Source organism: Crotalus tigris, unplaced genomic scaffold (genome assembly GCF_016545835.1).
Source record: "Crotalus tigris isolate CLP2741 ecotype Arizona unplaced genomic scaffold, ASM1654583v1 scf7180000018923.2277400, whole genome shotgun sequence".
NCBI classification, from domain to species: Eukaryota; Metazoa; Chordata; class Lepidosauria; order Squamata; family Viperidae; genus Crotalus; species Crotalus tigris.
Genome location: NW_024097276.1, coordinates 1672259 through 1686815, shown reverse-complemented (window position 1 = coordinate 1686815; position 14557 = coordinate 1672259). Strand labels below are relative to the sequence as shown.

The following is a 14557-nucleotide window of genomic DNA, read 5'->3' as shown; positions in this document are numbered from 1 at the left end:
CATCCAGCCCATGGGCCAGCAGTTTGACATGCCTGCGACCTAGAACACTGTTTCTCAACCGGCTGGGGAATTCTGGGAATTGCTATCTATGCACCTTACAATTGCCAAGATTGAGAAACACTGGGCTAGAAAGTTAAGAATTTCTATGTAGTAAATACAGCAAATTTGAATGGGTTACAGGCCAAGGCACAAACTACATCTTGTATTAAGCTTCACTTTTGGGGGAGGGAGGGGGGAAAGCTTTAAATGCAAAAATAAACTACTTATATCACACCTGCAGGTTCAACATGGTTTCTTGCCAACTAGAGACAAACATATTCAATAATCAGTGTCAAATTCCACCAAAGAGATGCTATTGAGCACTTTCGAAATAAAGAATTTCTATATCTTTGCTATTTTGTTCCCAGAACTACCTTTATGAGAAATGGCAACAAACGAATTCTGATTGTCAACACAGTGAAGTTTCCTTGCTTCACATCTGATGTTCTTATATCAGAGCTTGTAATACTTCACTTGGGACTATACTGAGTTTCACAATGAAAAGTGCAAATACTGAACAAAATTAAAGATGGTAAAGTGTTCAATGAAACAATCTGATTCCATATTACTTGGACAATTGAACTGTTATTTCACTAGATAAAGAGGACTCCATTAAATTTCCCAAATAGGAAATTTAAAAAATCAAAATACCTATTCATCTTTTGAAATGAATAAACAGATTATGATTCAGACAGCCAGCTGAATTCAGAAAGGCTTCACAAACCTTGAAAATGAAAGAATGCTTTTGACTTTGCATGAGCACATCATTTTTCTATTATTAATTACAGGAAGCAATTTCACAAAGATATGTTGTTCCTTTAAGGAAAAAAATAATTAAAGCAGTGTCTCTTTAACATGACTCTTAAAGCTGTTTCATCTTTTTTTTACTTCCATGGAAGCTTTAAAAAAGACTTGCATACTTTAGCAAATAGCAGAGAAGTGCTATGTTTGCACAAGGCTAAAGCATTTCTCCCAAATTATTTCTGAGCAGGTTATATCTCTAATTTTCAATATCTACAAACAAGTTTATTAAAACACCAATCTGCCATAAATAATATTCATCTATTCTCTATCTTGCAGGTTAGAACAGATTTGCAAGTATACTGCTTTTTATTCTCAAACGGACACCTTTCATTCTGCTGACATCAGGCTTGTCAAATTTTCATCACCATGTACTTATATTTCAAATCTGAATGTCTGAAATTGAAATTTTTTCTGTTTACTCAAATCAGGTAAAAGTTATTTCAATGTTTATAATAAATCAGCATGTTTGCAGCATATTCCATTGAAGTTACATTAGTGAATTCAAAATATAAAGCTATTACCTTTTAGAAAAGTGTCCTTTGGACTGTTCAGTAGTAGTATTGGACTGCACTTTGGGTGCCTTTGAAATAGATTTTCTACTTTCAGAAGGGCTACGTGCCTTATGTTTTGCCTGCCCTAAATGTGACCTGTCAGCAGAAAGTTAAAAACAGAAACCTATGAAAAACACTGGGACACAAACACAAACATACATAAGGAGTATTTACACACTGAATTTATAACACAGTTTCTCATTAAGTTGCATAACATGTTTAGGGAACAGTGCTACTAAGCTATGAACTCCTATACCTGAAATTATGTTTAAAACATTAGATTTTCTTTTGATGTTTTGTTCTTCCTATTGTTCCAATAATTTACATTAAAGTTTTAGAAACTGTAAGCTGTTCGAAAACTTCTACTTTCTTTTATTGTTAATATATGCCTATTTTATTTAACGACTTATACTGAGTTACTTTGAAAAATATTCCTGAACATTTGTGCTTTCTTTCTCAACAGATTTAAACTACATTAAATTACTGTGATTTTGATTAAACAAGTCCCACCTGTACAAAAATAAAAATTAGCTGATTTTAGAGAAATTTGCAAGCCCTGCTGTAAAAATAAAAAGAAAGAAATTGCTTAAATGCAGCCTGGGTTAGTCAAAACTTATTTATTATTATTTATTAAATTTGTATGCAGCCCATTTATCTACCAAGCAATTCTGGGCAGCTTACATCATGAAGATGAAATGATGTAAATGATATTAACTACTCCAGAGATGTTTAATTTGACAATATGATCCTACAAATGATATTTCTATTTGAACATGAGCGCACAATTTAAGGATTTGATCAACCATAAAACCCATGGAATATGGATAGGCAAGTTTACTTGAAAATCCAGAAAAAGAATGAAAGATATAAATAATGAAAGCAAATGGAAGAAATGGAGATGGGGATAGGAAGTGCTATTGTCACTTCCAGGAAACAGATATCGTTGTAATTTTGAATGGTCATTAAACAGGACAGTTGCTAACTAAAGACTACCTGTATGTAGAGGATGAATGCAAGAAAGAGCATCTATTTCAGTAACCATGCATGTACTTTGTAACAGCTTTGTCCCCAAATGTCATTTACTTTTATTTATTCAAATCCATTCCTTATCAATTTCCTTTAAAAGAACACTTTACAATTTACTATTACAAATAAATCTAAATGAACATATTTATAAATACCATGCAAAAAACAAAATAAAGTAATAAGCAAAAAAATCAGAAAATAAAAGCAGTAATAGTTATATCAGAGCAGCATTTGAACATTATTAAGAGACCCGGAAGGCTAAAATTGTATTTACCCCTCTCTCTCTCTCTCTCTCTCTCTCTCTCTCTCTCTCTCTCTCTCTCTCTCTCTCTCACACACACACACACACACACACACACACACACACACACTCAAAAAGATACCTAGCATACTTCACTGAAGGAATCTCTCCTAAATAGGGGAGCAGAGAGTACTTTTGAAAAGGCCGATCCTCAGGTAGCTAACACACCTCAGGATGGGAGAGCACCTGGAACAAGATCTTCAGAAATCGTCTCAGGATTTGGTTTGAAAGAAATATTCCTTCAGATACTATAGCCCTAAACCATAAGAAAGCCCACAGGTTAAAACCACTGTCTGGACCCAGATAATGTATTTGATTGTGAATGAGCTTAGTTAAGGAAAACTATAATGGTAGCTCATGGACTTGAAAACATGTAACTTCCTGTAACATGTAAAAGAGTATATTTTAAGTAATGAATACATTTTGTTTCACTTTAATTATATCTTAGACTTTTCATAAGAAGTCAGGTGTCCACAGATATAGTCAAGAGAAGACCTTGAGGGCAAATAATAAGGAAACCATATAAAACATGCATGGCAAGGAATTTTCTTCCCTGCAAATCTTTCTTCTCACCTTCTCCCAGAGATGACCTTATTTCCTCTCCTTACACTGTTCTTAGGACAGTTTACAGCTCCCAAACCAACCTCTACATTTAAACTTTCTCAAATATCATCTTTTCAACAATACACCAAGAGATGGTATATCAACTACACAAATCTGGGTGACCACATGATAGCACTGAAGAGATATTTTTAAATCTCTTTTCATTGCTGCTACATAGTGGGCAGAATTACATATAACTAAAAATTCAATTAACTGGTAGTACAACAAAAAGAAAAAAACTGAAATACATGGAGCAACCAAAACATTGTACTTGCTAACTGAAGGAGAAATTTCAAATGGTGAGTCCTTAGACTGTTGTGCATTAAAGCTATATTAACAGTAGCACAGCATGGAATCATTCCAGCTAGGCTCTGGGTGCAGCAAGAGACAGAATTTCCTGCTGGTTTCAGAATGGGAGGAACATGGCAAAACAAGTGTATGGATGTGGCCTAAGACAGTAAATAATTGAGTAATCATTTGATTAAAAGATAAAGTATAATCTTTATAATCTTGAAAGGAACAAATCTGATATAGCATCAACTCAAGTTGACAAATGCTAAGCATGCTTACCATGATGTGGGATAAAGATGTTTCAAATATGCTTATTTATGTTTTTGTACATAGGCTGTACTACTAGAAATTACTACAAAAAACCCTGAACTTAATGTAATAACTTTCAAAAAATTATTTGGAGTCTATGTTATGGGAGACTGTTTCTCCTTCAAGAGGCTTTTGTCAGCCAAAGCACAAATATGCCTCTCTCATTGCACACATGTTGTATTTTGACAATAAAGGTTGATTTGATATTCTTCAGAATTATTTTCCATTTGAAATATTTTTACTTGTCCTCTTACTCATCCAATTTTATTCCAGCGCTTCATGAATGGAACTGTTTTGTTATACATTTGAAAAATTGTGGTGTGGTTAAATTAAAACATTGTAAAAGATGCATAAAATACTGTTCTATAATGCTCAAAAAGTCACCTTTAGACACACAAATCAATCAATCAATCAATCAATCAATCAAATACATACATACATACATACAAGTGATAATTTATTCTGGAGTTTAAGATGCCAAAAAAGATGTTATGAATTTCACAGAATCAAAGTCATATGAGGCAGTTAAGAAAGTTGTCCTACAACAATACAAATCTTACAGTTTTAGCTAATGTTCAGGAGAATTTTTTAAATACAATCCAAATTTAAGCTTAAAACAAGATATTCTGTTTTGTACAGGTAGTCCTCGACTTACAACCATTCATTTAGCAACTATTTGAATTTACAACAGCACAACACATTTACAACGGTGACTTACAAAGGTGACTGGTCCTTACACTTACGACTAGCACAGCATTCCCACGGTCATGTGATCAAAATTCTGGCACTTGGCAACTGGCGTATATTTATGAAGGCTGAAGCATCCTGGGTTATGTGATCTCCATGTGCTACCTTCCGAGTCGTCTTCTGACAAGCAAAGTACATGGAAATATCCCTTGTTGATACCCTCTAATAAATAGTCCAAGACCCTTGGGATGCTCACTTCCAAGAGACTCAAGTGGATCTTGTCACACCAGTGGCAGAAATTCTGCCAAGTGTGATCATAAATGCGGTTAGTCTCTAGTCTCCTGGATGCCTGAATCATGTCAATCACGCCTGACGAGTATGACTCCTGTATCAGGGTACGGCGCTCAAGCGCCAGGCGGCTAATTGGAGCCATTGGGGCTCTGGATGTTGCAGAGCCCCTTGTGTTAGAACTATGCGACTCTCTGGAATCCGCCATGGAGTCGTTGAAAGGCTCACGAGGTCTGCAAACCACGGTCGTCATGGCCAGTGTGGTGCAATGAATATTAATTCCGCCTGCTCCTGTAGTATCCTTCTGATAACTGCCGGAATCAGAGGGAGAGGAGGAAAGGCGTACAACAGACCCCATGGCCATGTACTGCAGAGGGCATCCGTTCCCTCCGCCCCCAGAAGGAAAATGGGAAAAGAATCTGGGAAGTTGTGCGTTCTCCGGCGAAGCGAACAGGTCCAGGAGTGGATGGCCAAACCTGTCTGTCATCTCTGTAAAGAGATCTGGGTGCAGCCGCCATTCTGAATGGTCCACTGTTGACCTGCTGGGGAAGTCCACTTGCCGATTCGCCTATCCCGAGATGTCTCAGCCCTGATGGAAAGAAGGTTGACCTTGCCTAGGAACCCAGCGACCAAGCCTCCTTCATGAGGGAACTGGAACGAGTGCCCCCTTGCCGGTTCACATGGGCCTTTGCAGCTATATTGTCCATGAGGACCAGCACATGTTGCTCCCCCCAATCTCGATGTGGAAGTGGCGGAGAGCCTGATGGATCGCCCTGAGCTCCAACCAATTGATGTTGTGCGTCAGGTCCAATTGCGACCATCGACCCTGAGCCATCTGAGATTGGAGGTGCGCCCCCCCAGCCAAATAGACTGCCATCCATGGTCACAATATGGTCACAAGAGTGACCCCCTGCTTATGGCCGAGGATGCCCACCAATTGAGAGATCGGAGGACCTGACATGGAACTGTTCCTTGTTGGTTGGAGGAGCTGGTGTCCAGTCTCTGAAATGATAGCAAGAACCACTAAAGGGTCCGGGAGTGTAGTCTGGCCCAGGGCACTAGTGCTATGCAAGATATTAACTTCCCCAGCAGCTGGGAGAGCAAAGCTAGTGTCACTACACGCTCCCTGCGGACCCTGAGGACCAGGTCTCGGATGCTGTTTTGACGGTCCTTTGACAGGTAAACATGACAAGAGTTTGTGTCCATTACCGCACCGAGAGGTAGGAGGCAGGTCGAGGGGACCGTCTGACTTTTCTGAAAGTTTATCAAGAGTCCTGATTGTTAGAGCCAGATCTGACTGGGCAGTCGGGATGGAGGATGATTGGATCAGGATGTCGTCCAGGTAACACTGGACGCGTACTGGTACCAACCTTAAGTGTGCCACGAGAACAGCCAGGATCTTGGTGAAGACCCTGGGGGCTGACGAGAGGCCGAACGGCAGGGCCCTGTATTGGAAGTGACGGTTGGCATAACAAAACCACAGAAATTGTTGATGATCCGGGAGGATGGGGATGTGTAAATATGCCTCTGTGAGATCGACGGATGTCATGAAATCCCCTCGCCTGACGCTGCCCAGGATGGAATGGAGCATCTGCATCTTGAACTTCCGATACTCGAGATGGTAGTTCAGACCCTTGAGGTCAAGGATTGCCCTCCATCCTCCAGAGAATTTTGGGACCACAAAAAGGATGGAGTAATATCCCTTTCCTACCTGGTCCGCTGGGACCTCCTCTATGGCCCCGATGTTTAATAAATGTCGAATGGCGTCTATCATGAGACCCCTTTGTTGGGTTCCTTAACATTGGACAAGAAATGAAATGATCTATAGGTCTGGTTACAAACTCCAGGGACAGACCCTCCCTTATGGTGCATAGTACCCAGGAGTCTGTGACTGTGTTTTCCCATTGGTGGATAAATAGAGCGAGTCTGCCACCAATGGGGAAGGATTCCCCTAAGTCACTTGGAGCGACGAAAGGTATGGCCTCCTCTGCCTTGAAAGGGTGCCTTACCCTGGGTTTGCTGTCGGGGTCAGTCCCTGTAACTCACCCTGTCGAATGAACGGTCTGTTTTGGGAACAAAGGGCCTGGATGTTTGTCCAGCCTCTGTGGTTGGTCCCATCCGAAAGGACTGAAGACCAGCCTAGGGAAAGAACCGCCTATTTGCTCTCCTAATCAGATGAGAGATCACCTTCTGTTTTTGTTTATTCTCCACTAAATAGGGCATTAGTGCCTCTCCAAATAGTCGTTCTCCCTTAAATGGAGCTGTGGCCACATGCCATTTGTTTTTACTCTCTGCTCTCCAGTTCTTGAGCCAAAGCAGTTGTCGCGCGACGACGCTGGAAGCCATCGCTCAGGCCGAATGTCTGGCAGTGTACAAGGATATGTCCACCATGTACTCTGAGCTGATCCTCACCTCCTCTAGGGGAATTGTCACCTGAAGTTGTCTGAGCCAGATGAGGAAAATTCTGGCAAAGAATGGCATGGTGGTTGCCGCTTTGCTGCCCATGCTGATGCCTGGTGTGCTTTACGCAAGGAGAGCTCTGATTTTTTTGTCCTCTGCTCTTAGGGCATCAGAGATATCTCCTGGCAACCTGGATGATGAGAATAGTGGGGCTAGGGAGTCGTCCACCATAGGCACCTCCAATAGATCTGTTAAGATCGGGGCCATATCCACTAACTTGCACTCTGCTCCCCCCTGGGAAGGTTGGGTGCCTGGGAATTCCCATTGTCCTTGAATGTTTTTGAGGAATAAAGGGGGACAGAGGATATGTTGACGCCTGACTACCAGTTCCGAAAATAACAGATCCATGTCCTGAGTAGAGGACAGTTCCGGGGTGGGAATAGGGTCTGGGTTGATCTTACCCGCTGCACATGCCCTGCGAAGTAGAGATGGAAAGAGCGCAGAGTTAAAGAGTTCTACCATGGGATGAGAATCTTGTGAAGGCTCCTCACAATCCAACCACTGATCTCCAGTGCAGTCATAATCAGCAGAGCTTATAGAGTCGCTTCCCAGGGAATGAGGAGGCGAGATTGAATCTGGACGGTCGATCACTATAGGTCGTGTCAAGATGGTTGGAGCTGATGAAGGTCTTGGAATGGATGAAGATTGTTGATGTCCAGAGGAAGCCATCGCTTGAAGGACTGCCTGAGATATCATGGCCTGCAGCTGATCAGCAAATGAAGGATCCTGTGAAGGGCGAAGCCCTGCTGCTGTCGGGGTAAATGTTGCTGCAGGTTCCGTAGAGGGACCCTGTGGTTCAAGTCCCTCCCCAAAAAGGGGTGGACATTCCTGACCAAAGGTCCATATAGTGACCTGCTCAGGCTCCCGGTCCGGGGACCATGCCTGTGCTGAAGCAATAAATTGTGAGCAGCCCCAAGTGGGAGAAGTGGTGGTTTGCCCACTTCCCCTGCCGCAAGTCATTGTGCCCGGGAGAACTGCTTCTCCAAGGCACGATGTGCGAGGCTGGCCTGCTTTTCAGCTGACTTACTTGCCCTTAGATTTAGATTTGGCCTTTACCTTAGCCGCGGCCTCTTGCAAGGGGACTTGTGTTTAGGTTGCCTGATCAAAACAGAAGCCTGTGGCTCAGTGTTTTCTGCCATGATGAAATGAGAAGGTTCCAGTTGACCACTGAAAACAATCTCTGTCTGCAAGAGAATCGTCAGTTGCCCACTGCGATGGGACTGACGTGCAGCATAGTCCGGCCCACCAGCAAAACCGGGTTCACGCTGAGCACATTAGAGCGCTCGTCACTGGGACAAGTCAGTGTTGTCCATAATGCAGTCTTATGTCCAGCTGAGTGACGAGATCTCAAGTGTCTCACTTAGTGGCGATGGTCAGGGCCTAGCGAGCAACCACTAGATGCAGAGTGGAAGATTGGCTAAGGTGAAGGAGTTCTAAGCGGTAAAGGCCTGTGATAATGAATTGCTTGTAAAGGTTATGAGAGAGAATTGGTGTTGGAGAGAAGCTGCCAGATAGTGATCTTGTAATCATGGATGGTGAAAGGCTGGCCCTCTGTGATTCAGGTGTTTGACAAGCAAATTTCAGAAGGGGGGAACCTGTCAATTGTGCTGCCCTTGAGCTAGATGTGAGCAAGTGAGGCTCAGTGGCTGTCGTGAGGCAACCAAAATGGCGCCCACAACAAGCAGGAAAAGGATAGAGCCATTCTGTGACGGTATTCAAAATGTCATCCGCAACTGGTAAGGCGAGGAAGCTGGCAAACGCTGACTGAGAAATATTGTCTAGTGGCCATTTAGACAGGCGCTGTGCGCACCGGACCTAGCCTCCTCCAAATTGCAAGCCTTCAAAGATAAATAATTGTTCATTTTTGTACAAGGAATGGTACATTCCTGGTGAGTTTGAATGTGAGGCGACAGAATCGCCACTCTAAAAGGCTGGGAGAAACGCCTGGAGCAGTCTCCCTCTCTTCCTGAGCAACTGGTTAAAAGCGGCAGATTGCCCAGGGAAAGCCTAGAATTCCGTGCCAAACAGTTGAGAGGCGCGGCAGTCGCAGCGCCTCCTAGCAGCAGCGGGGAGTTCGAGTCTGAAAAACAGCTGATAGCAGCAGTGGGCAGTCTGAGGACAAAAATAGTTGATAGTGACAAGGAACTGCCTAGCAAATCTGTTAATTGCTGAGGCAGCAGCAGCAAGAGTATAGCAATCGCGCTGAACTAATCCTCCCAGTTGTGGCTGAGTTCCTAGTAAATGATCCTTCAGAAATTTGACAGATTAGCGGCCACAAAATGGTGGCTGCAGTTCAAACCTAAGGAGCTGTCACTAAGAAAGGCTTCAGATGACAGAAGCCTGAAGTTTCTGAGAGGAGAGCTGGACAGAAGCTGAGTGACTTCTGACTGTCCTGCCAAGGAGAATCCACTAATAGGTTAAAAAGGGAAATTTTTCCATATGAGTCAAACCTGCCAGAACAAAGAATTTGGGAGTCAAAATTGTCACGTCCTTCTGGGCAAACAGACTAAGTCGAAACTGGGAGGTCCCAGACCAGGACAGGCGTGACAACTTTGACTGACATAGTCTGATTGGGCAGGAGGACTGAATTAACCCATTGTGGATTCTCCATCCATCATGCTGGAGAACTTATAAATTTATTCAAAATGTAAATGAATTTATAGAGCTGAGCTTCTTACGTTAACTATATATCAAATATAGAGCCGAGGTGGCGCAGCAGTTAGAGTGAAGTACTGCAGGCCACTTTAGCTGACTGTGTTCAGCAAGTCAGCGGTTCAAATCTCACCGGCTCAAGGTTGACTCAGCCTTCCATCCTTCCAGGGTAGGTAAAATGAGGACCCAGATTGTTGGGGGCAATGTAAATATATATATACATTGCTTACTGGTGTACACCGCTTAGAGAGTGCTTGCACTTAAGCGGTATATAAGTCTCATAAATAAATAAGTCTCATAAATAAATAAATAAATTTCACTTTGAAGTTAGAAATATTTTCTAGACTGCAGAAAGAAACAGTACTTGATTATTACCTCTTAATATTTCAATGTTAATAACTTATAGATTCAAAAAAGGGCAGGTATAGCATTCTGGAAACTGTACCCAAAAGAGATTGGTGCCAACATAAAAAATTTTATACAGCAGTTCAGTGACCTCTCATTCAGTGATCATTCAAAGTTATGATGGAGATGAATGAGAACCTATGATTGCTCCTCATAGTTGCAGCTATCACAGCATCCGCAAGATCACATAATAATGATTCGGGCTGAAAATCAGGTAATCATGATTTGGCAATTGACTCATAATTATGACAGTCTCAGTGTCCCACAATTGCTAATTGTAACCTCCATTGCAATATCCAACAAACAAAGTAGATACAGAAGCCATTAGGTGGTCACAAATGGTGATCCCCCAACCATGGTATATTGTAAATGCACAAGATTCGCCTATTGACAGCAACTGAGACTGCTGCAACTGCATTTTAAGTTAGTCTTCTGACATCACACAGTATGATCGCGTCACTTAGCAATGGATTTGCTGATTTCAATTACTGTTGTTCAGCAATGACTACCTGAACACAGCATTACTGTATAATGCATTAAAAAGAAAAATAGCCTGCAACTATAATGAATAAATACAGATTCATGTAGAAAATAACTACTTTAAATTGAAAACTAAGGATTATCAACTATCAGAAATCTACCTGTAATATGTAATCATTCAGCATCTACAAAAAGTATTTCCATGAAGCATCTGTATTCCCTAAAAAATTTAAAGGTGAGCTATTTCTACTCTGAAAGTAGCTATTACAAAATACTCAGAATTTTAGTGCATCTCATGAAACAATATTACTTTTTTTATAATTTAAACTATTTACTCTTAATCCTTTGATAATATTGCATTTCAACTCAGGATGTATTTCTTCAAACATGATCTTAGAGATTAGTTTGTTAGATATCCTTCAATTTCCCCAGGCAAACAAGTATCCTACCATTAGTAAAGAGGAAATTATTGGTGTAATGCTGAAACAACTGGGAGGAAAAAAAACATAAAAGTATTTTGCATGAAAATCCAGAAAACATGAATTTTTTCAGTGAAAAATTATTAAAAACCTACTGTTGTTCTTCAGTTATAAATTTTGAGAAAATAATTTTCAATATTTACTGAAACCAAAATCTTATTTAGAGTGAATGCTATATCAGTTTTAATTCTTTAATAAATCTTGCTCCAGACATTGACAGTGTTATTTCACAAGCACACACCTAAGTTATATTTCTGTTTAAGATACAGTTCTAGGGAGTAACCATTTTAAGCTTCTTTAAACTCAAAGTAAACTGACCACCAGAATGGCCACTTACAATAGATCAAATCTACAGTAGTTCAAATTCATCTTATCCCTACAGTTCTAATGATCTTAGCTACATAACTCCTTTTTAAAACACAACTTGCATACTATTTAAGCCCTTCAACACATTAACTAAATAGAATATCAGTAGAAATTGCTAAATATGTTATATAGATATTAACATTAAGTGGTATTTAAATAGTAAAAAAAGAGAAAAAGCTTTCAAGCTCATTATGAATTTCTGCTAGGTAAGAAAAAGATGCAGACACTGCCATTTTCTCACACCTAAATTAAAGATTGTCCATCTATCCTTCAGCCAGCAGAAAACTAAAGCAAAATAAATGTCCTGTCCCCAATGCTAAGTCATATCTTCCCACCATAGCCATTGTTCCACTTCAGGATAGTAGTATCCTGAAATCAGATATTTAGGGTTTATTAAACATTAAACACTGATTTTCCTTTCCCAACGTCATAACCTGGCAGAAAACTATCTGCCAATCACAACTCTTATCAGAAGTTTATCTAGAAGGGTGGGAGACTGTAATAGGTTCTTCAGTTTACTGGAAAAGTTTTCCAGCCCCCCAAACCAACTGTTCAATCAAAACCTGACTACGCTAACTAGTAGTATCAGTGGGGTCCTGATTTTTACACTGCTATTGGTTTCCGCTATCTTAATGGGAAAACATTATTTCACTCTGGTATGTATAACCATATTTGTACACTTCTCCCTTAAAATATAGTACATTGTTTAAAATTGTTCTTTGCAGTTGTTCTATGTGATTCGTATTTGCTGTTACTATATTCAATTCAGATAGCAATATCAATAATTAGCTCTTTTAGTTAGTGCTTAGGAGAAAGTTACGTAATTTCCTGTCATTTTAGTTAACAGTGTATTCAAAAATATCCAAAATATTAATTAGTACATTCAAGCCCCAGTTTATATTTAAAAGATATTGTAGCTTCTTTTGTACAATAAACTATGCTGACTTTTGATAAATTTGAAGAAATTAGCATACCTTCCTCCTACTGCGTCGTCTTGTGATTGGGCCCCGACTGTGTTCCTTTGTGAACGTCGCAGTGACCCCCCTGGACTGTTATTAGGCCGGTTGGACATTGGCACCTCTCTCCTGAAGGGACATACCCTTTCTAGACACTACCATTCACTGAAAAACAAAACAAACATTTTTATTTAATCAAAATATAGGACATTTACCAACAAAATTGTTTGTATGCGGGCTGACACGTACTACTGTACAGCAAAAAAACCTTGAATAGTATAACTATGAAACTTACAACATGTTGTTTTGCTCTTGCTCTTTCCATTTTATGTTAAAGGTTATTTTAACACTTCAGTTTTATAAAATAGAGAATCAAGCATTGTAACTGTTTCATTCAATAACCGATTTTATGAAATGTTTAAATTACCTCTCAATTACCTACTAGAATAATTTCTATTTTTTTCAAATTATTACGTTATATATTTCATTATGAAACATAATCCCAGAGTTTAAAAAAAATAGAACTCTATCAAATTTCATTCAGTTTTTAAGGATAGGGAAATGATATCTCACATCAATAGAAAATAATGCAATTGTTCAGCCTGGAAAAAAAATGAATAGACAATACTGGTGTTTTTTAAATGCACAAACTACATTGATCCAAAGTTAACACAATGAATAAACAGCTGGGATACAAAAAGAGTAGATAAAATTCAAGATTAAATATCAGTATTTTCTTATTTTGGCTCCAATATTTAAGCTACAAAAAACTACGCAGGATCACTATTTTCTTGCAATATTATCCAATGAAAGTTATATCATAAAAAATGGACCAATAGTCCATTTTAGTTCAATAATGGCCTATCACAATGCAGTGAAAAAAGAGAAGATATTTCATATACAGGAAGAGCAAGATAGATTTTAATCAAGAGGTAAGAATTATTTGCTGAAATACTCCCAATATCATAGTATAAACAGATCTGACAGGATATACCATATTAAAAGATTACTTTTAATTGGCTAACGAGGTCGATTAGTAGAAAATGCAAACTTCCCTACAACTGTCTACTATTAAAAGAAAAAAATGATAATAATGAACTCATATTTTTCTGATTTTACAAAGTAAGAGAATAAATTGACTAAGAAATTTGTAATCCTTTCCACTACCAACCTGCCAATTTTTTCAAGATTTCTTTAATAATGATGTTTATGGAATTTCAAAGCAAGGAATTTTTTCTGAACATTATGTTAATTATGCTATTTAATATTTAGACCTCTGTTGCATGTGAAACACAGTCACCTAGCCCATTTCGCCTATAAAAATAAAAAATATTCTTAAACAGAGTATAGAAGCACATAGACATGGTGTGTACAAAGCAAAAATGTTGTGAATCATAAACACATGATCACGAGATACTGGAAACAACCCTAAATGTGGGCCAGTTGCTGAGCACCCAAATTCCGGACACATGGATGCGGGAAGGGAGGAGGAGCAGCCATTGAAACTTCAGAACTAATGATAAGTACCTTTTGGGGAGTCCATTGTAATTTCATATGGTTGCTAAGCAACTGGTGTAAGTCAAGGACTCTCTACTTACTTGCAAATCAAATTCATCAACTCTCTTACAAACCATGTAGTTACCCATCTGGACTTTACGTGCTCCATTAAAAAAACAGTTAAAAATCAGCTATAATTTACATAGCAGACATGCCCCTGAAACTAGTCATTCTCTCTCATCTGGCCAGCTTTGAGAGTGAAACTGCTGCTTGATAGATTGATTTCACCTTGCACAATTCTTTTGCTCTCAAGGAGGCTAGGTGGAAAAAATCACCGCCAAAATCCAAGGAAGATTTACTGCT

General features: G+C 39.6%; 1 protein-coding gene across 6 annotated transcripts in view; it reads right to left on the bottom strand.

Annotated features, from left to right (window-relative positions):
* Nucleotides 1–14557, bottom strand: part of TRIP12 (thyroid hormone receptor interactor 12) — a 104777-nt gene that overhangs the window by 74051 nt on the left and 16169 nt on the right. For 5 of the 6 annotated variants that reach the window (XM_039357439.1, XM_039357440.1, XM_039357441.1 and 2 more), the window contains exons 2-3: nucleotides 12716–12862; nucleotides 1365–1490 (exon numbers count right to left, since the gene is read on the bottom strand). In XM_039357439.1, the coding sequence (XP_039213373.1) occupies nucleotides 1365–1490; nucleotides 12716–12813 (224 nt within the window). In that variant the 5' untranslated portion in view covers nucleotides 12814–12862. The remainder of the gene's footprint in view (nucleotides 1–1364; nucleotides 1491–12715; nucleotides 12863–14557) is intronic. The other variant, XM_039357442.1, reaches the window with a different exon arrangement.